Here is a 27,460-nt window from a genome sequence, read left to right on the forward strand (position 1 = left end):
GGGCAGGCTGGGCTCCCTTTCCTCTGCTTCTCTTCCAACACATGGAAGGGACTTGGCTCTCAACCTGAAATGTGATGACTATGTAGATAGGCCAGCAACAGAGAGAAAGACAGATTTATAGCACTTCAGCAACACCTGGGCAAGTGCTGAGCATATGTCATCACTTGGACTTCTTGTGTCCCTTTACAGTCTCCATAGATGAATAATTGGCAGTCACCAGTAGGAACTTCTGGATGCTTATTGCTTGGTCCAGATCATAATATTTGTCCTCAAAGCAAAGCACCTCCAGATTGAAAAGCTTGCCTCATACATGAAATACATTTTTTTTTTTTTATTTTGAGAAAGGAGCAATGAAAATTATTGAAATAGTATGAGAACTGCAAATACCTAGAGGTCTGCATGTCTAAAATCTGATTCTGCTCTTGCACAGTCCTAAGACTGGCTTTTCTCAGACCCTACTTTATCTCCCATTTTTTTCAGTTTCTTTCATCAACTGATATGTGAAATTGAAATCCATTCTTCTGAAGGAAGGAGACTTTGCCTGGTTCTAGTCCTTCAGCACATTTAGGAAGCTGTAACAAAATTCTAACTTTTAGGAGAATAATGTGGAAATACTTCACATTCAAAATGCATTTCTGTAATGGCTATAAGGGCTAACACAAACATAACAATATTAAACAGACATGAAACGAAAACATACAAGATTGCTTAGTTCTTGATGATTTATTTAAAAATAACAATGTGCCAAAAAATGTTAAGTTTATACGTGCTTAGAGGTCTACCGTCTTTAAATGCTTGGATTCAGCATTATGGTTCTCTATGAGCTTGGAAGTTTCCTTGGCTTTGCTTGGCTCTCTGCTCTTTTGTCCTTTAGGTAGATTTCATTTTTTTTCCCCAAACACAGTCACTTTGCTATAAATGGCTGTAATTGTATTTTCCAAGTGTCTAAATTGCTCTTTCTTTTCATCTTTTTTTTTTTTTTCCAGGGAAACAACTGCCATCTACCTACCCTATATCCCACTGCTGCCACCGAAACTTCCTTTACAAAGATACTAAAATACATAAACCTATAAATACAGACACATTACAAAAGTGGCTGGAAAACAAGAAACTTGTTTCACAAGACTGTCAAGGTTGAAACAATTATCCCCCCTCAGGCCAGAATGCAGACAGTTGACATTCTCACATTTTCCACATGGAAGGAGGAGACACCCACCCTTGGGACAGACAATGGGTGGGAGGTCTCAGCACATGCCTGCAGGGGAAGACAGGAAGCTCAAGTTGCTTCAACGTGGATCTCTCAGATTTCAGGTGTATTCTCTAACACTGGGGTCTTCTCTTGGAATTTCCTGCTCAAGCTCTTCATATAAATTACCTAATACTGACTCCTTTAAGCAGAGGGATCTACACCCAACTGACTGCTGTGGTCTTTTCTGATCCAGGAGATTCTTCCAACAACCAGTGGAGACTATTTCAGTAGAATTATTATTAACAGAACCTTTCACATGTCACTCTTAAAGCATTGATCTTTGATTAAAAAACATCAATAAAAAACTTACAATCTGCTCTAATACTTGGTCACCAGGTGGTACAGATGAGAACATACTTCAAAATTCAGGCTCGTAATAGAGGTGAAAGGAGCATAATTCTCTGTGTACCCTTGGTCTGATGGCATACATTGGCACTGCCTAGCTCAGACATGCATGGGTTCAAGAGGATGGAGCTGCCTCTATATATGTGTTTACTCCTGTGACTTTGGTCATATTTTACTGGCGTCCATCTATCTGGAGAAAGTGCTGGCTGGGAGGGCAAAGCCTTGGCTCCCCTGGCCACCCTCACCATGCCAGGCTGACTAAACAGTTGGAAATAAGAGACTCCATAAAGAAATTTGAATAGTTTTTTTTCCCCATGTAAAGGTAGAAGGGAATAATCATAAATCAAAAGACAGGCTGGCCTAGATTCTCCTGTTTGCTCAAAGGTGTACTCCAAAAATCAGTATGGGATCAAATATTCAGAAAAATTTGGAGGTCCAAAGCTTAAATGAATGAAAATGCATTAATAAAGACTGAAGGGAAACCAAGGTAGAAAAGTCCTCAAATTAACTTTACCTTTCTCTAGTCAACAGTGTCAGCTTCTCAATTCAAGTATGCTGTACTATTTACTTCATGGCACAACATTTTATCATATACGTGCAAGTTTCATATAATTGTAAGGAAACATGCTTTAGCATCCAAAATCAAAACAAAACTCACACTGGGAAAATAATTATGCTTTACCAGTAAACCATACTGATAATGTCAGTTATAATGAATCATATAAAGGAAAACCATGTGTTCTTTATATAGCAGGAGGATCTCTAAATTACAGTACCTTTCAGGTTGAAACCTCGGCACTGAGTCAGAGGGTTTCCATGTCTCACGTCTTGCCTACGGCTCCTCCTGCAAGATTTTGTAAAAACAAAATATTATTCCAAGACAGCTACACCGAAAATAACCACTTTTTTATTTGTGGATTTGTTGTGTTTTGGTTTTTTTACTAGATCAAATGTTAGGGATAGTTCATGACCTACTGTGAGTGTGCTTTACTCTTGACAGGCCTGTTGGTGTGAAGATACTGTTTAGGTGAAGCAGCACCTGTTGAAGCTTATAAAGCAGGTGCAGTTTTTGTAGATAAAGCAGCTGTGCAGAGGAGGTTTAGGGATGGAAGGATCAGAGGTGATAAATGAGAAAGACCTCTGCTCACTCACAACATCCAGCATTCAAAGCCAGAACCCCCAGCTGGAACTCTTCATAAAAAGGCAAGTAGCTAGCAATGAGATGCATAAGATTCATACTGCACGTATCTGAAACACCAGCACAAAATTATGACAAGTTCCCACCTCGATTTTAGCTAGCACTTTAGTTTTGGTGCCTGTAGCCACCTTCGTAGCAGAGTGACTGAAGTATTCATGCAGAATGGTGGAGAGCTAAGATTCTAATCTGTCTTCTACTTGAAGGGATGTGCCTATTTCCAAAATATAATAAGATTCACCAGGTATCAGGATACTTCTAAATAGGGATTTTTTTATATAATCTGGATGACATATGTAAAATCACGATTCTGTAGCAAACTGTCTGGGAAGCTTACTGGGAATGCTGGATTTCAGTCCTCCCCAGCTAGCAAGTCAAAGCTCACAGAATTCAGTGCATGAAAAGCTGGTGCACATTTTTTAAACATTATTAATACATATTATTTTCATTGCTAAATATTGTGTAAAGTAGTTCAGTATTTATCAAGTTCAAGAAAAAAATATATTGGTGATAGATTGTTGCAAATGGACACTGTTGGGATATTAAACAGCTGTATTCTGAACCATGCACTAAGGACTTGAGGATCAGAAACTATAAAAAGCCCCTGGAGCTCCAGTACTACTGAGGGAAGGGTGACACATCTATGGCCACATTATACCAGGTAGTGCACAAACACAGAGTGCTCATTATCCCCTGTCACCCGATCCCTCACTGCATCGTTTGATAAGGAGATATTTGAACAGTGATGTTTTAAAGGAGTAATTACTGAAATTCCAAGTATAGTTTTTATGTTTACCATCAAAAATATTTCATTTTATGCCTTGGGGTCTTAACCCCTGTGAACTATTTACATGAGTCAAAGGAGGCCATGAAGAATTTCTGAGTGAATATCAGAGTTCTTGTGCTACCATGAGCTGCTCCACACTGTCAGAGATGGCATGTTGCTTGCATTAAACAGTTCTGAGAATCAGAACTTAACATTTAGATATTAATTTTTTTTTAAAAAGTGGTAGTTAGAAAATAAAGGTAATACCATAAGGTGTTTTGGGGGTAAATTGATGTTGCATGAGGAACTGCAGTAATTCACAAGAGACAGAAGTGTCAAAAGAAGCAAATAAGCAAATGCATACAGCAGAAACTACTGTCTAGACAATGGGATTTGGCTCTAGTTACCAATGTTTTCTCCTTCATAATTTGCCTTGTTAGATAAAGAGACAACTCATTTCCTTCACATATGAAAAACAGACTTTTTTCCATACAGTTAGAGGTGTTTATTTTGGTTTGACGTAAGGAGCAAATTGCAAACAAAATATCAGCATGAAAGCAAGCCCCAGTGGAAATAACCCTGGGTGAGTGTATATAATGGGGACGGCAAACTGGAAACTGCACAGGCTGGGTGTACCTGACTGTTCCTTGTACCTTTTGGCAGCTATGTTACTGTAGGAGTTAGGTGGCCTGAGACTTGGGGATTTTTCTTTTCTTTCCTCCCCCATATTCTGACCTTTATTCCATGGAAGAAAACAATGAGTTTGCAGACTGGTGGCTGAATATTCTCAATGAAAGCAGTTAACAACCCCATGTACTCTACCAATTGCTATGTGGCCAGTTTAGGCTTTACCTTGTAATCTCAGGTAAGGAATGAGTCAAGACAACTTTGCAACAACAAAAGCAATTGTCCAGAGGATGATATTGTTATCAGCAGATCCAAGCTTTGCCTGTTTCTGTCAACTGTCTCCCTCTGTGAGGGAACAGGAATAAAACCCAGTGACTGCATGTGGCCCTCTGCACCTGCAGCTCAGGTGCAGACACTGAGCACAGCCACAGTTTAGGTTGGGTATCAAGGAAAGTTCTTCATCCAGAAGGTGGCTGGGCACTGGAACAGGCTCCCCAGGGAAGTGGTCACAGCACCAAGCCTTGAAGAAGTGTTTGGGTAATGCCCTCAGGTACATGGTGTGATTCCTGGAGTGTCCTGTGCAAGACCAGGAGTTGCACTCAATAGTCCTGATGGTCCTTTTCATCTCAGCATATTTCATGATTCTATGATTCTACAATATGCAATCTAAACCTCTTCTGGCACAATATGAGGCTGTTTCCTCTTGTCCTTTTGCTTGCCACCTGGGAGAAGAGTCCAGCCCCCCCCAGGCTACAACCTCCTTCCAGGTAGTTGTAGAGAGCGTACATCTGAAAGATTTGTCCCTCTGCAGTAACACTTCATTGTGTATTCTGTAGCTTTGTTTGTATATGAAGTGGATTCTTATTAAGACAAGAGCTCACTACAGCCTTCTGCTATTAAATATTTCCCCTGGGAGGAGGAAAGAGACTTCTGTTTTGCATAAGATTATGAGATGGACAATTAGTTCTGTTGCAAATTAAACATAAATTGCTTTCCCTGTCTGCTTTAATAAACCTCATGTCAAAAAACCCAAATCCACAGGCATTACATGGAAATCACATTTGCCTAAAATTTTCCTGAAAAATAATTCTTCTCACTTAGAAGCAAATGAGGAACAAAAAAATATAAATGCCTGAGAGATCTTTTGCTGTATTTAGGGCTATCATAATTACATCCAGAGTAAGTAATTGAATTTAAATGAAGGGAACAAATGTCTCACTGATTTTGTGTGCGTGAGACAGAAAGATTAATATTTATGATTAAGAACCATTTTTTTCCTTTTCTTTTTTTTTCCTTCCATTACTTTAAACATGAAAAGCTAAGCTCTTTACCATACACTCTTGCAGCATACAGTCCTAGGTGATGAATAACTCCAAGCACAACAGCCATGGGGTATTGTTTGTACATGCTCATGAAAGGAATGACATCCCACTTCTCCATCACACCACAACCCTCAGAATGAAAGCCCCATTTTCCCTTGCAAACTTCACTGGGCTGCTTAGTACTGCTCACCTTTTTCCTGTGGGATAAAACCTGGAGCAGGAGTTGCCATCCCAGGCACAGTATGGATCTCGGGCGAGGCAGCAGTCAGCACAGGCGGTCCCGTAGATGTGGCAGCGATGCAAGGAGACCTGGGTGACCCCTTCATCTGAGCTCACGTACAGCTGTTGCTGCAGGAGGCAATGGGAATATTTAGCTCAGATGTGGAGGAGTTTCACCCAAGACCTGGCTAACACACCCAAAAAAGCCTTTCAATTAATTCTGGAATTAACTCAAGACCAAGAGGGGAGCCAAAATACATATAAAGTCAAGATCTAACAGAAATCTCCCAGGTGAACAGGCTTATATTATTTCCACCTTCCTGCTAGAAAACACCTAGAAACACTGGGGAATGTTAATGGTTTTTTGGACATTGAGTGTCATTGTTCTGTTCTGGGGCAGATAGGCTGACTTAATATTGCTCAGATTTGAGAACTTGGTTCTTATTCAGTGAGGATTATTGGCTCAAGCCTTTGAACTGAGTATTTTCTCTGCACACAGTCACTTTAATAAATATTATGCAGAGTTCCTAGCTGGATCCTCCAGTGCATACATTTCCAAGATGTAAAACCTAGAGATTATGCTGAGGCTTATGGCCAGATTCTGATAGCCTTATATACCTGGAAAAATAAGCCAAGAGAACTTTCACAATAAATCAGAGCTTTTGCAAGAGAAGTTCAAAGGGTGTAGATCATTACCAAAACCTGGGCCAAAACGACTGTTTCACTCAAAAAACAATTAATCATTCTAAAAAATATAAATTAATATTGAACAAAAACCCCTTGAAATTCCTTTGATCTTCCTGTCATAAAAATGAAAAAGCATACTGAAATCGACCTAGTGAATAATATTTACTTAGTAGTAGCTGGGTAAAATATTAAACAACATCTTGCTTGCAAAACCATAGAATACACATTTTTAGCTTTTGTGTTAAGCCTTTCAGCAGAAATCCTCTCACCTGTTTTCATTATTCTTATTGCTGTTGTTTATTACTACTAAACAAACATGCACAATTGCACCACGGATCCAACAGCCCCAACACTGCCTTTTCACACTGATCAGACAGACTTCCAAGGAAAAATTTCTATTTGGACTTAAGAGAAAAAAACAGGGAGGGTGAATTTCCTCTCTTAGTATTTTTTTTTTGATTCCTTAATTGTAAATCAAAATAGGAAATCTGACACTTTCAGTTAATTAGAAATGATGCATAATGAATAGAAATTGTTTTATCTTAGTGCAAGGGCATATAAACAGCTTGTGCAAACATCAGTCACGTTTTCTGTACTCAATATGGAAAATTTTCCTATATTTAGTGTGCTCCACAAGAACTGATATTCCAACATCTAAGTCAATTTGCTTCTCAGTTAATAAGCACAAAGCAGGCATTCCATATTGCCTTACCTTTTTAGATGAAATCTTCATTGTTGTTATAGGAGAATTACTCTGAAAGAAAGAGTTACAAATCCTTGTCAAGAACTCTTTCCCAAAATTAACATTTAAAAGTCACTAAAACCTAAGTAATATCTAAGAAAACAATATATTTTTATATCCTGGAAAGAGAGCACTCACTCCTACTAACTACTGCTATTTTCAGAACTAAACAAATGATATATAAACAATTAATGTCTCACAAAATATATTGCTGAAACTCAACCACATTATTATTACATGTATCTAAAAGGTTTTAGTACACTTATAATTAACCTGCATCTGTGCTCTCTCAGAAATAGAAGAGCCATTACTTTAACTTTGTAATAGGAAACGTTTTTTTCTTTAATGATGATGATAAGGAAAAATAATGAAATAGCTCATGAATATTTACCACATGATCCAGATAAGAATACAAAATCCTTCTCTTACAAATTATCTACAGTGCACACAGTTTGGTTACCATGCAGCATATATATTCAGATTGTCAATGACTAGATTCTTTTAAAATGGCATGAGTGCTCTTGAATGTTTCTTTCCCAGAGACAGCACTGTATACTACTGTGTGTCATCATAGCAGTCTATTAATGTCTGTGTCCAAATCAAATATTAAAGAGCTGGAAAAGGAATTGTTACTTTCCTTGCCTTAAGTCATTATGTTCATCCAAACAAGTGATAAAATCAATGGTAATAAAAATGTTCAGCATTTTTTTACGGTTCAACATTTGCTCAGTCACAAAGGAAAGCCATAACAGTGGGCTAGGATTAATTGCAGATGACCACAACACAGCAGGGAGGTCAGGACCAGAAAATCTGGCTGCAAATCATGTGAATTGGCAAAGGTTTGGAGAAGTTAAGAGCTGCTCATGAAGTGTTTGGAGTCTGCAGCTCAAATGCAACATTGGATCTGATGCCACATTCTCCTTTCCTTGTTTACTCTGGAATAGGATCTCTTCTTCGCTACCCTTGATATTAACTAGCACAGGGCCCATGATTTCATCCCTGCTCTCTTGGAGAGACTCATCTAAACACCACGATACCACACAGATTGTAACAGCAGAAGTTATGATTTCATGGTTTTTGGGGTTCAGGATAAAAAGGTCTGTGCACAGAAGCCCATAAACTAGGTTTAGGCTGAGGATGCCTCTCAGCCCACCTGTCTTCATGCTGTATTAATTTATGTTTCAGTAAATGGAACCTGCACTATCTTGGTGAAGAGTGTGTTTTAAGTAATATCACTCACATATATCTTTTTGAAGCATGAAGTCTTCAACGAAAGCCTAGGAAGACTAGCTATGCCTTTATAAGTGTTAACATAGATGCCTTTATGAGTGTTCCTTTTCTTAAGGAAACCATTAATGCTGCCTCAATAAAGAAGCTAAATTTTCCTTTTTGTATTCTGTCAATGAAATAGAGAAGTTTATAGACACATAATACCACTTGTCCTGAGACTACTGTTTAATGAATAGCCCATCCAAACATTTGAGAGGGATTTTTCAACATGAGGGTGAACATTTTCTTTAGGTTATTACAACTGTTACATGCCAGAGTGATTGACAGAGGCTATTCCTTTATCTCCCTGTAGTTTCTGTATTTCCTTTCAGCTTATGTTCTTTTAAACTTGTAGTTTTCTTGACTCCAGAGGCATGTGACTTTGAAGAACAGGAGTTCAACAAAAACAACACTAATTTGATTTCATTTTGCAACTGAGAACTAGGAAGATCTTCAGATAATCAAAGCACAGAAATCTGTAATTCCAACCATACACAGCAACAGCCTCTATAGTGATGCCAATGATAGAAGTCTCTTTCTGGAAGCCATTCTAACATGACCTCCTAAAAAACTGATTATCAAAATCCTTCTAGCCAGTATATCAACATAAAAAATAGGCAACTGAAATACAGGAGAAGAAAAGGGCTTCAGCTAGCTCTAGCCTTCATAACAGTCAACATTTTGTAATCTTTATGTGGTTATCAAACTGACAGCATGCACATTTACTTGATCTATTACCAAATCACAGTTGCCCTTGCCAAAGTCTGTTAGAACAAAGTGTTTGTGTGAACATACACACTGGAAAAACAATAGAAGGAGAAAGCCAAACCTGAAAAACTTCCATCTCTTCCAAAATGAGTTCTCCACTTGCAGAGAAGTTGGTGGGTAGGACAACAACTTTTTGTACAGTTCCTTGATCTGCAATAGGTGAGAACAAGTGAGAGCATGTAACATAGAGAGGGAGAAAAAAAAGCAGATTGACCTTCATTAATTATAAAAGGAAACCATCAAAGCAAGCACTTTGACACAGAGAAAGGTAAGAAATGTTCAGTAATTTCTACAGTTTGGAGTCAGTAAGAATGATGAAATTATTCCTTATACAGGAATACTATCACAGTATTATTCTCATATATGAACATAAGTAATGGTAAGTTTGGAGTTATTACCATTACTGTTACCATTCTATACAGAAAGATCAATCAAAATCAGTGTATTCTGTTGCTGTACAGACACACAGAGGCAGAATTTATACTAATGATCTTAAAGTAAAACACAATATAAAGAGGTAAAAGTGAGCTACTGCAGGATTTGATATATTCATATCTGATAATAAAATGCTAGGACAACTGATGGCATGCAAGGTAAACCTTCCAAAGAATAACTATCTAGACGCAAACACAGTTAGATGAAAGCTTTTTTTAAATTAAATTAAAACAATAATCAAGTACATTATATATTGGTAGGAGTTAATATTTTGCTCTGTAAGATGAAAAGAAAAAGCAAGGTGAAGATATTTTAGCTATTGTATCATGGTTTCCCTCTCAAAATACAGTTCCAAGCCTCACAAATCCACTCAGAACAAAGGAGTAAGTAGAAATGTGGCAATGACAGTGTTTTTGCAGGGTAGATGTGCTGAGTGAGACCAAAGGGGAATTTGTGATTAGTTTTCCAAATTTCTTATGTGGAAAGAATACATATGATGAAGGGGTCCATCTGTGAAGGCTCTTACAGGCTGAGACAATCACTGAAGTATTTCTGATGTGGTAGAAAAGGCAGACTGTGGGATAATCACGAGAAGAAGCATTTTAACTTGGAAAAAACACATAGAATTCCTCTTACCTGAAAGATCTAGAGACTAGACTGAGTAGAATAAATCTATCTGCTCAATAATGATTCTGAGGAATGAGAACACATGGTACAGGTTCTGTTCAGCCTTCAAAAGTTTAAGAGCAATGTAGAGTTGTGCAGCTGATAGAACATTAGCACAGCGCAAAATAGGCAAGTATCTACATTTATTAGGAAATTTCAGTTTCCTGTTTGGCAATTCATAATGAAGGCAATGTAAGCTAGAAAAGTTCAATTTTAGTTTTGCCTTAAGCTCAGCGACTAAATTCTATAGCTAGAGCTGCAGGGTAAGATGATTACTGTAAGTAATTTACATCCACTTATTTCACTCAAGGAAGCCAGACACTACTACTATTACTACTACTACTACTACTGCTACTACTACTTGCTGTTGTTGCTATTATTATTACAAAAAAAAATGTTTAAAGGCAGAATATTGATATTTAATCACTTGCCCACACACAGAGAGCACATTGCAGTATTTTGTCTTTAAAAAATAAGGAGGAAAAGAGAAACTGAAAGCTGACAAGACTTAAAAATGTGTAGCTATCAAGGGTACATACTCAGGGCATGTTAGGCATGAATTTTTCATGAGAATTTTCCAGGGAAACATTTATTCTCATTATACAATGGCATGATAAAACAGTTCCTTCTGAAGAAATTTCACTGAAACAAAATCTTGTGATAGCACAGCTGTGGTCTAGCCTGGGTGCCAGTATTAGCTAAGCTATGAGAACCTGAGAGAGATTTACTAACTGCCAGGGCCCACAGAAGTGTTAAACTGCTGCAGATGCCTCCCTCAGAGGAAAGGAGAAAGGGCTTGTGTGTATTTCTTCTCCTGCTTAAGGGAATAACCTACTCACACAGGTACATGGCTTCAGTCCAGCCTACCTCTGCTTCTCTGCATTCTTTTATCAATTGTCTCTCTCTAACACTAGACTCTGCCTTACAAAATAATCAGAAGTGCAGGAAGGAATTGCAGCCATTTGTGGTGTTTTTTTGAAGCTGCCTGCAAAGTGTCAAGTACCTGTAACCCTGACATGCAGGGCACTAAGCATGTTCAAAGTGACCTTACCTGCAAAGGAATGTAAGGCTGCTGAGCCTCTGAAGAACCGGTTTATGTCAATGATCCATTAGCACATGCCACACATTTAAAATTCCTACATTGTCTTGAGTCCCCAAACATTGCCCCAAACTGAAATCAGAACCTGAGGGGAGATTTTATCCTGGGCATGGGCACAGAAAATACCGATAATGCCTGACGCCAAGTCCTTGTTCCTAACAACCTCTCCTATTTGTAAAGCGGGTTCCTATCTACCTTTTTGTCACACCCCAGAAAAACACACAGAGTGAAGGACTGTTTACCTTTTTATTCATTCCCTTTGACTCAGTATTTTACCATTTACTTTGACTCAGTATTGCACCATGATGGACAAATCCTTGTACAAAGGAATGTTCCATTGTTCTAAAGGAGACTTAATACAATTTTTAAAATAAATATTCAAGTAGGCAATAGAAAGCTATTGATTAAATAAATGTCTTAGAACAAGGGTTTCTATTAGTCTGTACATATATATATAAATACTTCAAATAATACACAGCTTATAGGCTATAGTTCTCCCATTGCTTCTAAAAATAGTCTTGCTACTGTAGCTCAGCCTTTTCCTTAATAAATGAAAAGCAAATATTTGTCCCCAAACCCCACTTTTTATTTCTTTCTCAGCAACACTGCTGTCTCCACTATAAACACAAACATGTATCTGACAAATCAAGTGTGTGTTCACATAGAAAGCTTACATGCGTTCACACAGAAAGCTTATGGTATATTTGAGTTTTGTCAAAAATCTCATTTGATTATTTCTGCTAATAGCAAAAAAGTGAACTGTATTCCCTGGGTCAGAGGAAAGGATGAAGTATTGTGCACTGCAGGACATCTATGCAAAGCAGTGCCTGAGCTGTTTCTGAGTATATTTCACAATAAATAATATTTTATGCTGTAAATCAGGCATAAGGAATCATCAAACAAGCGCAGGCGAAATTTTTTCAAGTTTGGTCATTTTATGAAATTAGAAGGTAATCCTCTATAATTCATACAATTGAACATCGTGGTTTCTTTTGCCATTTACTTGTTCCTTCCAGAAATCCACTTGAAAACAATTCTCCATGCTATGATTTTACATAGTCATGAAAAAGCTATTATGACTCCAGAATATCAATCTGCCACTAGAAATGAAAAGGCAGATTTTTGCTCACCACTTTCCCAATTCTTCACTGGGAGCTGTTTACAGCCTTGCATCAGCTCAGCAGTCTGTGAGTCAAGGGGAGATGGACAAACAGAAGAGAATCTCCCTCAAGCTGACAGCAAGAGGACAGGAGTGACTCAAAATGTTTTTCCATTTAAACCTGCTTAACAAATGCAGGTGTCCCAGCATTTGACATTAAAGACAAAGACACTGAGATCACATTCCCTCTGAGAGGAGTGAGAAACTGGGAACAGCAAGGGAGGAAAGTGCAAGCTAAAAAAACAGTGTAGAATGTATTCAGAGTGGGAAATAAATGAAGAAGGAAGGCACTCCAATAAATGGAATGGAAGCATAAGAGGCAAATCATCATCATCATAATTATAATAATATTTCTTGAAATGCAAGACATGATTGTGGACTGGCATTAATCACCTAAGCTTCATCAATACCAGTTAGATTGTGCCTGATTACATTAATTCCTGGTCAGCCTGACCATGAGCAATGGAAAAAGTAAAACTTAATGAAAAGACATGAAAAATACAGAGGTTTTTGGCTGAATCAGAAGGTCTGAGTAGAGAACTCATTCTCTGAATTTTGACTGGTTTTTATTTCCCCAGTTCTAAGTGAACACTGCAGCTGTCAGTAATGTGAGCCTCAAAGAGAGCTGGGACCCACTTACCACTGAGCCACATCACACGGACAAACTGAACTACAAATAAAACCCCCAAATTTTCCACACCCTAAAAAAGTGACTGCAATAGGCACCAACTTCTACCGTGATATGAGTTTTGAGAGGCTTCCTTCAGTAATCCCCACCCCTGATGTATGTTACACTGCTGGAGACCCTCTAAAAACTTTTTCTCCATATTTTACCTGTCAGCTTAATGACAGCTAATTATTTCTGGTCTCTTATCTGAGTTGAACCTGATGTATACAAATAATCTTACAAAGAAAAAAGAATGCAAAAAGTTCATAGAATGTTTGAAATCTGTCTGTTTGAGAAAATGTTGAGGCTCAGCAGAGCACCTGAGAGGGTGGCAGGTTAGCAGCCAGGGCTGACAGCCACGTTCCCACGCTCTGTGTCTGCTGTAACTCAGAGCTCCCACCATGGCCACTAACCTCTCTGTGCTTAGTTCACTCATCTGTCAAATGGGGGCAATTTTTTCCCAGCTCATAATATCTCTGTGAAACTTCATAAAATTCAAGCTGCATCAAAGAACAAAAAGACAGATACAAATGCTCACACTTGAGGGTGAAGTTTTTCTATAGCCCCAGCTCACTCCATCTTTTGGGACACGGTGTGAGCTTGCTTGAATAAAACCTGAACAAGGGCAATGAAGCAGGTAGAGGTACACCCTCTTAACTTACATATCACCTTAAAAGTCTGTGAAAAAGCTTTGGATGAACAGGTCAACAAAAGGTTATTAATGACTCAGGCACTGGGACCAAGAGGAAGAAGGAAATTGTGTGTCTGATGCCTGTTGTGCCACTGTTGTGTAACATCATCTCCCCGAGCTCACAGACACAAAGCTGCAGCCAGGAAAACTATGGGAGGCAAGCTTGCTCTTTTGACCAGATTATCTCTGGGCTAGAATCTGCAGACCATTTGGCTATTGCATTACTGGAGACTACTGTTGTCAGCTAGGGTTAGTTTTCCAAAAAGACAGCCATCATACAACACCATGAAAACGAGTATTACAAACTTATGCTCTGGAGGCACTTCGTGCATCTAGACTTTGAAAACAAATGTTTCATCAGAGAAGAAAATATAATGAGAAACATTGATCAGCCTCATGCCACATCAGATGCATGTGGCTGACATTAATCATCTCAATAAGCCACATTGAAGTCTGTAGTGTCTTTTTATGATAGTAACTTAGATCTCTTTCCAGAAAAATGTATCATATCTTGATAGCAAGAAGCTGAAAAAAATCCCATTGCTGCCCATAGCTGTTTAATGTACCCAAGTTTGACCCAGACATTTAAATATTTTCGTAACACCAAGAGCAATAAAAACCCCTGTGAATAATCTTTTGGTTGTGCAATCTGTGTGTACTTTGACCAAAGGCTTTCACGCTGCAAGCAGTAGGTGGCATGCTTAATAAATTAATATTAATCTCACAAATATGTTCTCATGGTGTTTACTGCTGTCTTAAAATCCACAGAAAATTATCTACCAAAGGATGAACACAAAATATTGAAAGCTCAGGTTCTTTAGATATAACTGAAACAAGTAAAAAAATTACAGTGTAACTCTAGGGTGAATCTAAAAAACTCAGGACTGAGTCATGTCCCATCACAGAAATGGAATAATTGAACAGAACTCTAATCCCAAATTATTGAACTGAATATGTTATTTCTCATTGCAGAGGGAAAAAATACCATCAGCATTGCTCTCATCAAATATGCAAATGAGTGATTATATTCCTTCTAGGTAAATTATCTCTTGTGTTTCTGTTTGGGAAGACAAGGTAGGTAGACAGCACTCTTCTCTTGCAGCACTGCTCTCTACCAGTCCAGACTTGCTCCTCACTCCAAGTCAGTTCATTCCAGTCAGGGGTGAAGAGATGCCTTAGGGGAGACCTAACAAATCTAGCACGTTTTGGGAAGTGCTTTGGGAGTCTTCCTGTTAAAAGCATAGGAAAAACAGGAGATTGTAATAATTTGAAAAGCATGGAATGCCACACGAATTATGTCTGTCCCTGGGATTTATTTTGTTTGTTATGCAGGTAAGCAAGGGAGAAAAAACAGTGCATTAACTCTGGGTATGGAGCAGGCCCTGTGAGCACAGCACTTTTGTCTGGGGGAGCAAAGGGAACACTACATTTAGTTCACCACCATGGTGAAAAAATTACAGAGCTGCCTATGCCCTCCTGTGCCACGGCTACATGAAGAACCACTGGGGTTGATGGAGCTCTGTACTTCTGTTATCCTTCACTTGCATTCAGGAACTGATTTATTACTAAGGCTATAGAGGAGGAAGAGAGGAAAAGCTAAACATTTTATGTGCTTTGCATCTGGCAAGACATAAAACACTCTGATTTCAAGCATGAGACAGGTCACTGACAGTGACAGACATGGCTGGAAACATCTCAGTTCAGCAGCAGTAACTCATCATCTGAGCTGAGTGTAATTGTCACCAGGTGTCAAGTCCCATTGTCTCCGGCTGTAGGGCTCCAGGCTCCCAAGGAAATTATCACATGAAATTCTCCTATACAATGTGGTTTTTGCATTTGCTGGGATGAACTGACACCAAAGCAAATCCCCTCTGCATTCCTTTCGACACTTAATATCTCTATCAAATCCTCCTGAGTCTCACAGAAAGCAGAGAATAAAGACAACAAGTTTCTCCTCTCAGTGGCCGAAACTTGATCACTTTTATTTTAAAGGGCTGAGAAATGCAGTAACTCGCATTGCAACGATTTCTTTGGAGGAAAACCTTGGAAGGTATTAATGTCCTGTGCCCTGCTCAGGAAGAATAATGCCTGCCCTCCATCTAGGCTAGAAAGCAGAAAATTATCCTCGTCTCCAGTGTAATGAAGAAGATAAAGCAATGAATACAAAGTATCAAGAGCTGCACTTTCTGTATCTGATCCATAATGGGTCCTGTGCTGGTACACACAGGAGATTAACATAAGAACAACCTATGTTTAATGCTATGTTTAATTTTTAACAGCTCATGTGCATGTATGAGGCCACATTGATCACCTAAAAACAGTCAGATGGTCATCAAGGGATAAAATGAAATTACCTATGTCTACCTCTTGAAGAGTTATTAAAATGCTTACTATCAAATTGTGATTGCAAGCTCATTTCAGCTTTTCAACAGTTTTCCAGCTTTAACTATCACTGCTACATTAGCAATCTATATAGTCTGGGAACTTAAGCCTCAATCTTTTCCACTAAGCTTTAGTAGAATTTGCCTCCAAATAACATTAGGTGCTTACAGAGCATTTGTAAACAATGGCACCACAATACTTGGGGGGGAAAAAATATGCTCATTTGAAAGATCTGCACTAGCCTACCAATCTATTACTTTGAGTAAATCTAGTGATTTGTCAAGGAAGAAAACTAACAGTAAAGGAAAACTTCTCTTTTACCAAGTTTTCTTATGCAATTGTGTAACAAGAGCAGGGATGCTCTCTATCAACACTTCCGATATTTCTATAGTAGAAAAAGACTTCTGCAGGAAAGGAGAAAAACATATCCTAACAGCTCACTAAGTCAAAAATTGTATCTGCATTAATTAAACTAAAGAGAAAATGTGGGTTTATGTTAGTGGTGGGGAGAGGAAAAGGAGAGTTATAACCCACCTTGTAGAAAACCCTATCCTAATTAGGTTAATTTAGTATTTTCCAACAGCTGCAGATAGAAGAGAGTCAAGAATACCTTAAAACTCATTTATCAATTTACAGCCAAGAAAACAAAAATACCCAGATCAAAAACTTATTAAATTCTTTGAATAATTCATTGCCCTGACTATGCTTTATCATATACTAAGCATTCACTCTGCATCAGATGGAGACTTGGGTGAAAGTTTGGTGGAAAAACACGGAATCATAGAGTCGTTCAGGTTGGGAAAGAATTGAAGGAATACCAGCTGGGACCAGGTAGAAGCTGGATGTAACTCCATTCCCCTCCACTCTCTGGGCCCAGTTGTCCAGCCAGTTTTATCCCCAGTGAACAGTGCTCCCATCCCGGCCATGATCAGTCAGTTTCTCCAGGAGAATGCTGTGGGAAATGGTGTCAAAGGCTTCAGTAAAGTCCAGGTAGACAACACCCAGAGCCTTTCCCTCACCCCCTGTGTGGGTCACTCAGTGACAGAAGGAGCTCAGGCTGGTCAAGCAGGACCTGCCTTTCACAAACCCATGCTGGCTGGGTCTGATCCCCTGGTTGTCCTGCACATGCCGTGTGATGGCACTCAAGGTGATCTGCTCCATTAGCTTCCCCAGCCATGAGGTCTGACTGACAGGTCTGTAGTTCCCCACATCCTCCTTGTGGCCCTTCTTGTGGATGGGCATCACATAACTTCCACTCAGCTGAGTCCCCCCCGGTTAGTCAGGACTGCTGCTAAATGATGGAAAGTGGCTTGGAGAGCACTTTGCCAGCTCCCTCAGAATCCTTGGGTGGATCCCATCCAGCCTGAAGGACTCGTGTGTGTCTAAGGGGTGTAGCAGGTCACTGACCATTTCTCCTTGGATTATGGAAGCTTCATTCTGCTTCTTATTCCTATCTTCCAACTCAACGACTGGGCGCCTGCAGAATTAGTCTTGCTACTAAAGACTGAGGCAAAGAAGGCATTAAGTATTTCTTTTTACTGTTTCCAGCAAAGGATGGAAATTCTCCTTAACTCTCTTTTGTTGCTGATGTATTTATAGATAGATTTTTTTTTATTGCCTTTTACAGCAGTAACCAGATTGAGTTCTTGCTGGGATTTAGACCTTCTCATTTTCTCCATCCATAACCTCACATGAATTAAGTGGTTTTGTTTTCCTTCCACTGAACTGCAGAAACCTGTAGCCTGTAGGAGACATCTGCTGCAGTCCCACACTCAGAGCAAGCCCTATTAGAGCAGGCTGCTCAATGCTGTGTTTGTTGGGTTTTGAACCTTTTGAATCTCTAAAGATGGAGAGTTCATAACCTCTCTGGATCCTTTTTGCACTGTTTGATCATGGTGATGGCAAAACCTTTTTCCTTTTTATCTATTAGCACTGTCCCACATGGCAGCTTGTGTGAAATCTCTCACCTTGGCACTGAGCACCTTGAGAAGAATCCCCATCTGGTTTTTTTTCCCCACTAGGCAGTTGCACCCACCCATTTGATAGTTGTCAACAGCATTAAGATCTTTCTCTGAATAAACCTATTTTCTCAGCTTTTTCTCATACATCACATCATACAGTCCCTCAACTGATCTCGCTCCATTTGGTCAATGTTTTCTTTGTACTGGTGAGCCCACAGCTGGGCACAACACTTCCAACAGGAGCCAAATACAGGAAAAAAATCCTTTCCATCAACCTGTTGGTTGAATACACTTCTGCACATACAGCACAGTGTGCAGTTGGCCTCCTTTGGCACATAGGCACCCTGCTGATTTTGATAGTTGAAGAGGTTTTTTTAAGTAGAGTGAAGAGAGTTACTTTTAATCCTTTCCCTATAGAAGCCTGACATTCTTAAGAGATTTTTTAGCACCCGCTTCCTAAATCTAATAAAGCAATATGGTTATTCCCAGTCCCACGTGAGTCTGTTGGCAGACACAGTTATTCTACAATCAAAAAACAATCAGGGCCCAAATAATATGTGAATCATAAAAGAAATGCAAGCCATTTCTGTAATCATTTTCTGATGTTGAGACATATATTTGTTCTCCTAGAGTTCTTTTCCTTTGTTCTACTTGAAAGTAAAAAAAAGGAAAAGATTAGCCTTTGTGCCTATTGACCTCTAATGCCCTGTTAAACCAGTGGGAGTTTCAGATGTGAGTGAGTCCTAGGGTCTAGTCAGAGTACCACTCTACTTGTCTGCTTTAATCTAAAGGGTGTGATTCATATGATTCATATCAGAATATTTTAAAAAATCTAAATTGATCAGTACAAGAATCACTTAACCTGTTCCCTACAGACTTCAGACACATAACATCAGATTCAAATTTGATGTAAGTGAAAAAAATAGAGGTTACATTGGACAGAAATTATTTTAGAATACTTGGATCAAGTTCTCTGTGTCCACTACTGCTAGGATTCCAACCGTTTATTTCTTTTTCCCTGCTAAGTACTTCCATATTACTACTGTTTTCTGGAGGAGTTGTTTCTGCCTTTGCAAAATCTTGATCAGATCGTGCTTTTCTTCAGAAGTAGCTTACACAGCATATATTAAATAATGATGAAGAGAGTATAAAAAAATTATAAAGATAGATTTTGATATTTTTTTCTTGTGTTAAAGATCATCAAAATCTAATGTTGAATCATACTGCAGACAAACCACATTCAATAGAAGTATTATAATTTAGATCCAATAAAATTTATACCGGTGGTGTTTTTTGTCTCAAAATTAAGATCAATACATTGTATCTCTTGCATGTAATGTCTACAGTAAAAAGAAAAATACACAGAAAGTGAAGAGGATTCATGGATTCATGGATTACTATAACATTTCTGTCAATTGCAAACAATTAAACAAATATTTCTGAAAGCTATAAATTGTAAAAATCAGAGTTGATTGCAGATTAGATTGCAACAGAGGAAAATGAATGCTGCCAAATTTGTCCTACCTGTTCCAAGAAACAAGACGTGGTATCTCCCATCAGCAGCATTCACTCGATCCACAGCAATCTTGGTATACTTGTAGTCAGCTCCTATCCGGATGATTAATGGTCTCTTGTGTATGGGGTAAATGGGATTAAACATCAAAGGGTGATTCCTAATGAAGGTCACAACATCGTCTGGAAACTCTTTGGTTGTCCGCACATTGGGTGTGAAGGCTCCTCCCGGACACTGCAAGGAACACGCACAGTAATGATGAACAGTACTTACCATCTTTCAGAGAGTTTTCATCTCCAGATCATTTACAAATATGGACAGATAGCTGACAAAGGAAATTCCCAAAAAAACCGCTTCAGACTTGGGCCAAAACTTACTATATTACAGTAAGGGGAATGAAGTGTTGAATAACTATGCTTTGAACTCCCATCACTTCTGATAAAACAAACCAAACTGTATTTTTGCACTTTCAAAATTCAACTTGATGGCAAAGATCTGTACTTCTGAACCTATTTCTACATGTTTTATGCTTCTAAACTGCCTGTTGAAAAAAAAATAAAATCCAAGAGATTGGTACAGGAAGATACGAAACTTATCCATCTACTTCTTTACAGAATTAGTACAAAGACAAAAGACAAAATCTGATACTTAATTTCAATTTGGCCAATATCCCTCTTGTAGTTTTGTTGATTATAAGATGATGAAAGGGCCTGTGCCTCATCTTCATTTGAAAGAGAAATAGTATGTAGTTGATGGGGGAGTCCCATAACAACTTATTTATATCTGAAAAGGTTGTCCATACATTCCACTATGCCTTAGAAGCAACTAAGTTCATGAATACTTTGGATGCTTCTTTAAATATAATGAAGAACCATCCAAATAATCATCCCTGAGGCATTCTGGGCCTCATGAGAAAACAAAAACCATCTTAGAAAACTCAACTCTTTACTGAGTTTGAAACTAAAAGGAGACTGTGAAGAAATCAGAGCTATGTCAGTAATTGGTACAAAGTTCTCGATGTACTTATCTTAATTTACTTGATTTTTTTTTTTTTTCAGCTACCACTACCTCACTTCTTGTTGCTGCTCCTGAGCTTTCATTTTTTTCCTCTTACCATATTTCTGAGCTGTAAAACTCTCCTCAGAGCACTGGAGATATTCTAAAGTGTTTCAACACAGTATTTTTTCCAATTGGAAAATGATTTGTTCAATAAAAAGCACTTGATGGAAATTTGTTTATTTTGATGAGGGCCATTCTTACATCTTGGATGGAATTTCTGGTCAAAACCACAGACACAAAATAGCCAGTAGCTTAGGGAGAAATTACCTCACCTGACTTCTACTCTCTTAAAGTCAGGCATTTATTCTTAGGTTTCCTCTGTAGTCAGTAATTCAGACTGAACACCCTGCTTTTAGATGGCTAAAATTACATAAAATGGATCATATTCTGAGAGACTTGGAATCTGTCTGGGGATATGTGAGTCATGTGTCCAACCTACCTGATGAGATGCAGTGTTAGAATTTGGGTTTTCACCTCCCGGGGCATCCCCGTACACAGGCAGGAGTGCCTGTTCTACCCTCACTGCTAAAATCTGTTCCATATTGTGCACCCAATAAACTATTCATTGGGCATACCAGGAAACAAGTAGAGAGGGGACTTCAGCCTAATCACAGGTTTTAGAGTAATCTACTGGCTCAATTAGGAGTTAATTATTTATACAAAGCAGAATAGCTCTGGTAGGAACTCTTCAAAAGAAATTGCTCTGGCATCAGTTCCCTCCAGGAAGAAGTACCAGAACTCGGCTCAGACATGGGTTGTTTCTCGCATCTGACATCCTTGCTGATTTATTTTTCTGGGCTCATATTTATCCTAAGGATTTTGTTTTGGCTCTCATTAGAAATGATGCTCTATGTTAATGCTTTAAGATTGCTCACAAAGTCGAATTCTTATTATCTTGCTTGCTCTATCCTCTCCAGCATATTCATCCACATTCCAGAAAATGTATGGAACTATCTGTTAAGATTAGCAATAAATGCTTAAAAAAGAACTGCATTCATCATTAGCAAGATTACTCTACTTGGTAGTGCTCTGCCAGACCTCAGTTCCTTTCAAGAGGGATTCTGTTTCACAAACAGTTCAACTTAAACTTTCCTGTCTCACATAGCTCAATTAGAAGTCTTTCTCTGATACTTTCAACTCTTCCATTATTGACTTGGAGTCGTAAGACTTTTGTCTGTGACTTCTTGCAAAAATGTCTGTGCTATGATTCACAGCAGCATGACCCTAAAAAGTTACATTATATCATTGTTCCAAGCAAAGCCTTAACAAACATCTTTAATCAATTAATGTTTTTGCTAAACCAGTGACAAGCAGAAGATAATACTGCAGAAACATACAAACTCTCCCTTTCCTGGAAAGATTGAATGGGCATCCTTCACAGCTCTTTCAAGAACTAGTCTACACAATTTTATATTTACATTGATTATTAGAATTCTTTAATTTACAGCATATTCTCCAATATGCTGTAGGTACAAAAACTATTTCTGTAAACTCTGAAAAATGGAAACTACCCTCAAACATCACTGAGTTCAGCAGCAAGCTGCATATTTCTTTTTCCATAAGTAAGTTTTGCTTGTGGAGAAATAAGAAACCACTGGTATTTAGCGAAGGCCAGCCAAACACTGCCGAGTTGATCATGGCCAAAAGAACGTATTGCTTCATTTAATCCTACTGAAGCTACACCAAAGCCTTTCCATTGTTTATCCAGTGTACTGCAACATGATGAACTTTCACTTCTACCCAGAGGTTTAGTATGAATATCTCTTTAGGCAACTGCAAAGTAGGATTTTCCATGTCATATAAAAAGGCACCCTGTCTAGCCCAGCATCCCAAAAGTTACAAAAAAAGTACATTCCAGAGAAAAGAAGATCAAGCCCCACAGACTACAAACTTGGCTAATCATTTTAACTCTTTGAGCACCAATTCTGAGCAGTGAAAAATCCCCATGTCCTGATTTTCACAAATCCTTTGATGTAAGTGAAAAATAAACTTTGTGGCACACACTGAAAAGTGGATTTCTTTTTGGGCAGTGAAATAAAAGCAAAGCCAAAGAAATTCATCTTAGAAAATATAACTTAGGGATACTGTGTTGTGGCTGAATCATGAGGAAGCACAAAAGCCAGTGATCCAAAAACAAGCAATGGTCATCTAAAGGAATCTCTATGAGCTATAATCTAAGAATTTGTCTTCAAATTCAGAGCTCATCGGCATATCTGGAAAGTGTACATAATTTCTGTCACCATGTTAAATCCAAATCTGATTTTTTCCCCCTTTCTGTTGTGTTGCCCAATTTCTTTAGGCCCATCTGGAATACCCCAGAAGCCTCCATGAGGTGAACCAAGAAAAACATGGCAATGGTTGAGTAAACACATACAACAGAACACTCTGAAGCAGCAAGAAACTTTGAAATGTGACTAATCACAAGAGTGTGAAACTTTCTGTTTAAATGGGTCTTTTTTTTAAAGCCTCAGTGCACTCTTGAGATTAGAGCTGTATAATTAATTGCAAGAAAAGACTAATGCTAGCATTAGACCTTAGTGGAATGTCAGGTATTGATTAGTTAATTCTAGAGATCTGGGAATGTAAAGTCCTGACTCTTACAGCCAGCAACAACTGCACTAAAATGTCATGAAGAGTTGTGTGAACAGGCATACTATTCCATGTATCTGAGCTATTCCATGCACAAGAGAGAAAGACAGAAAAAGAACAAGATTTTGCAGCATAAAGACAAATCAGACTGAAATAGTGATATGGTTAAAGGTTTTCACAGGGACTGGCAAAATTAAAATAAAATTTAATTTCCTGTGATGAATGGAAAAGCACCGAAGTGTTAATCTAAAAAAAATATAACTATATAATATAAATTATGATACTCTGCATATTTATTTTGTTCTGGTACTTGAGAAATTGTAAGATTTCATAGAAGTCAACATACACCCACACTACCATACTTCATTTAGCAAATATGGATTTAGAGATTAGATATGGATTCTAGAGAAATTTCATACATTTTCCATTAAAGCTTGAAATATCAGATGTTATATTTCTGCTAAATATAAATTAAGAATAGTTAAAATAAGTAAGTAAATAAAGAAAGAAAAAAGTGCATTAACAGCAATTTGTATACGTCATGAAGTTGGAAAGTAAGAAGAAACAACAGTTTTGTTTAAAATATTTCATGAGGATACTTTTACACAACTTGGAAACAGCTAGCTCTAATTGTGTACAGAATTTATTGGAAGATTACCCTTGATACAGTGAAAGAAATTCCTGAAAGCAAGGTGTATAAAAAGCATACTTACGAGGAAGAAAGTGGTGAACTGAATGGCAAGAAAATGCTTTTATTTCTAGGTCTCTCTTCTAAGTTTCAGAACCTGGCATGGTATGACTTAGTCAAGTGACAAGTCCCAGAAACCTTGTTCTCTAAATCCCCTACTACATCTCCTAAGCATCTGAGTAGACGTGCAAGACTCTGGAGAACTAAAGAAAATTCATACAGACAAAAGACAGACTTACAGACATTTGGATCCAGCCTGTGGAACACACTAACAATGCTGTCTTTGCATGCTTGTTTGTTTAGCTACATTTTGCTCAAATGTACCCACAAAATGGAAATGTGCATGGTAACGAGGGAAATATCACTTAATGAACTAATTCTTATTACCTTTGAAACAGAAAGAGAATGAACAACTAACATTTTACATGACTTTCAATTCTTTCTAGAAGACTTCCAGACACTACCTGATTTACAGTTGGATTTACAGGCAACCGAAAAGCAAATAAAATCATCCTGAATTGTAACTGTCACAGTCACATACAGACTTTTCTCCTGGAATAAATAGCATTTATTTATGCATTAAACAAAGACAAGCAGTTGGCAAGACTGAATAAACATCTTTGTACTTACGGTGCCAGGTCGTGGGTATGGAATTCTGCCCTGATATGGAATCAGCTGGTGGTTTGGGCCCTCCTTGTGTGCAAATGGTCCATTGAACACAGTCTGGATGTCAGACAGATGATACACACACACGGCTGAGCCTTTAAATATGGAGCTGGAAGACAAGAGAAAGTTAGCATTGCAGTCTACCAACTTTTTTACAGCTTTTCCATAATTTTGCATGGTCCAATGATGAAAGATACCTCTAACATAATATTTATTATTAAATTTTATACAATTTATTGCTTTTATATGAATTTAAAACATTTTAAATCAACTAATCTAGCTGCCCAATATGCACCACTACTTCTTAAGACTTAGCACCTTTTTGAACAGTGAACTGAAAAAAGAGAGAGCCAGGCACTACCCTACTGGTGCAATAAGAAGATTTCCTAATCCTAAATATAGAAGAAATATAATCTGGCTCCAGTTAAATCAATGGCAAAAAATATTGCTGACTTCAGTGAGGCAGGAGTTTTATAAACTTTATACTGCCAAGCTCAGCACAGGTTTCCAGAACTCCTACCAGTATATTAACCACAAAATCTCCATGAGGCTCTTAAAATACATGGCTAAAACATTAATCAAAACATCCAGAGCAATTACAATTGTTTGGATTATTATAATCAGTTTCCAGCTTTTTTTGCAAAAATTGGGAACAAGATGTGGCTGTAAAGGAATTACTCCTATACAGTTCTCAAATCCATCCATAAAACTGGTCTTATGAAGACCCAAGTTTGAAGCTTCCTGAAGGGAACCCAGGGATTCACCTATGAAAAAGCCATGTTCTTCCCACTGCTCTAGATTCAGCCACAGGTCCAGGCAGCACAAACCCTGAATGGTCTCCATCACCTCGTGATGATGAAGGGCACTAGGGGAAATATTTCCAGACTGATATTAAGACTGACCACAGTGATTAAACTCCCTCATTTTTCCTCTCACTGCATGCAAGGTTTGTGGTATTTATTTTTAAAAAATGGAAACTCCAGACAGTCTAAAATCTGCCTAGTGTTAACTGTAGGATGAAGATAATCCAAGTAACTGTTTTCAATTGAAGAAGAAAAAAACACTCCAGAAAAAAGCCTGAAAACATTACACATAGTGTCTAAACAATAAAAGTGAAATCCACATTTCTCTTAGCTCTTAGCAATATATGGATTAGCAGAATGAACCTTTTCAATGGATTATGGTATGTGTAGAAATTTTACTAGGTATTAATAGATTTTGAGAAATGCATTTAGTCTTTCCAGATGTTTTATGTTACATTTACAGCATATTATGACACTAAAATAATTTAGCTCAGCATTACTCGGTTTCCTTCTGCATGATTTAGATAAAAATACTAGTAGTTATTACTTCCTGTGATGTTTCTCTCTTGGTACTGTTATAAGTTGGAAGTCTACAGAGATGAAGATACAGGAAGTATTAGGGAGTAAAAATCCTTATGGTTTCTGTATTTAACTAGGTAACATTCATTTTGTTCAACTAGAGTTGAACAAAAATAAAACAAGAATAGACCAATGCATGTGTAAAAACTTCAGTAGAGAGAGCAAATAGCTTGAGAGCCAGGAAAAAATGAAGGTTTCTCTTTTTTGTCACCTTATATGTTGCTGTGATTCAAACCTTACTTTCACTGACAAGTAGCAGAATTAGGTAGAAGTATTTCCAGTTCAGTCATGTTGCACCCCCAACCTAATGATAAGCGTAGCTTTACTACTAAATGTAAGCTCATCCTTTTCTCTTTTTGTGATGTAAGAATTATAGATAGCGCCTAGGTTTACAACTTATGTAATGGGTTTTTTTCCCCAATTAAATATCATAGAATCATATTCCCCTCTCATATTTACACATTTGAGTAAGCAGACCCCTATATCCCAGTGAAAAAAGTTTTGGAGAAAAAAAAAAAAAAACAGAAAGGATTTTTTTGCTAAAAATTGTCATTAGAAGAATTATTAATAATAAATTACATAATTTTCTAATTTGATCAAATAAATGAAAATTTAAAAAAAATCCCTGAGGAGACTTCTTTCAACATAAGAAATAACAGCTAAATAATAAAGGGTAGCATATCAGAAGTCAGGAGGTCGTAACAATTTTACTCTGGGTTAACACTATGCAGTGAGGACAAGAGGAAAAATAAAAAAAATAAAGGTGGAGGTGAAAGAATCTGTTGGTCCACCTGTCAGTCTATATTTGTGGAGAGTTTCAGCATAGTGAGCCATATCTAGTGCTTCCACCACCTTGGGAGCTCAGTAAACGCTTTCTAAACCAGGCAGTAAGTGAATGCAACTGACTGGAAACAGGGAGCTGCAAGGAGGTGACCAAATGCCACGCAGGCTTGTCCTTTTGTAGCCAACTGAAGGCAATATGTTTATTTGCCATCTCTGTGATCATCAGCCAGCTGAGAGGCTGGAAATGATTTGTATGAATTCATGTAAGATATCCTGGTTTGATCCTTCAGGGTGCTGGATGCTCTTCAGGAGGTGTTAAGTACTCTCAGATGCCACATGAGTTCACTGCATTGAAGTCATTTAGCTTTCCACTGCTGAGCAGTGACAAGTGGCCCTCCATGGAAATGTTTTCCCAGTGGCAGCTGACAGCACGTCAGGAAGCAGTTTGCTCCAAGAAGCACAGCTCTGACATAGATACCAACAGCAATGATACTGAGACTCCTGCATGCACATCATGGGCACAGCAGACAA

General features: G+C 38.1%; 1 protein-coding gene across 2 annotated transcripts in view; it reads right to left on the bottom strand.

The window, feature by feature from the left end:
* Positions 1-27,460, bottom strand: part of SEMA3C (semaphorin 3C) — a 117,599-nt gene that overhangs the window by 4,921 nt on the left and 85,218 nt on the right. For both annotated transcript variants that reach the window (XM_041474658.1, XM_041474659.1), the window contains exons 12-17: positions 24,729-24,873; positions 19,774-19,996; positions 9,251-9,339; positions 7,123-7,164; positions 5,695-5,852; positions 2,371-2,438 (exon numbers count right to left, since the gene is read on the bottom strand). In XM_041474658.1, coding sequence (XP_041330592.1) covers positions 2,371-2,438; positions 5,695-5,852; positions 7,123-7,164; positions 9,251-9,339; positions 19,774-19,996; positions 24,729-24,873 — 725 coding nt within the window. The remainder of the gene's footprint in view (positions 1-2,370; positions 2,439-5,694; positions 5,853-7,122; positions 7,165-9,250; positions 9,340-19,773; positions 19,997-24,728; positions 24,874-27,460) is intronic.

The sequence above is a fragment of the Pyrgilauda ruficollis genome, unplaced genomic scaffold, assembly GCF_017590135.1.
Source record: "Pyrgilauda ruficollis isolate IOZ18807 unplaced genomic scaffold, ASM1759013v1 scaffold33, whole genome shotgun sequence".
In the NCBI taxonomy this organism is placed as follows: domain Eukaryota; kingdom Metazoa; phylum Chordata; class Aves; order Passeriformes; family Passeridae; genus Pyrgilauda; species Pyrgilauda ruficollis.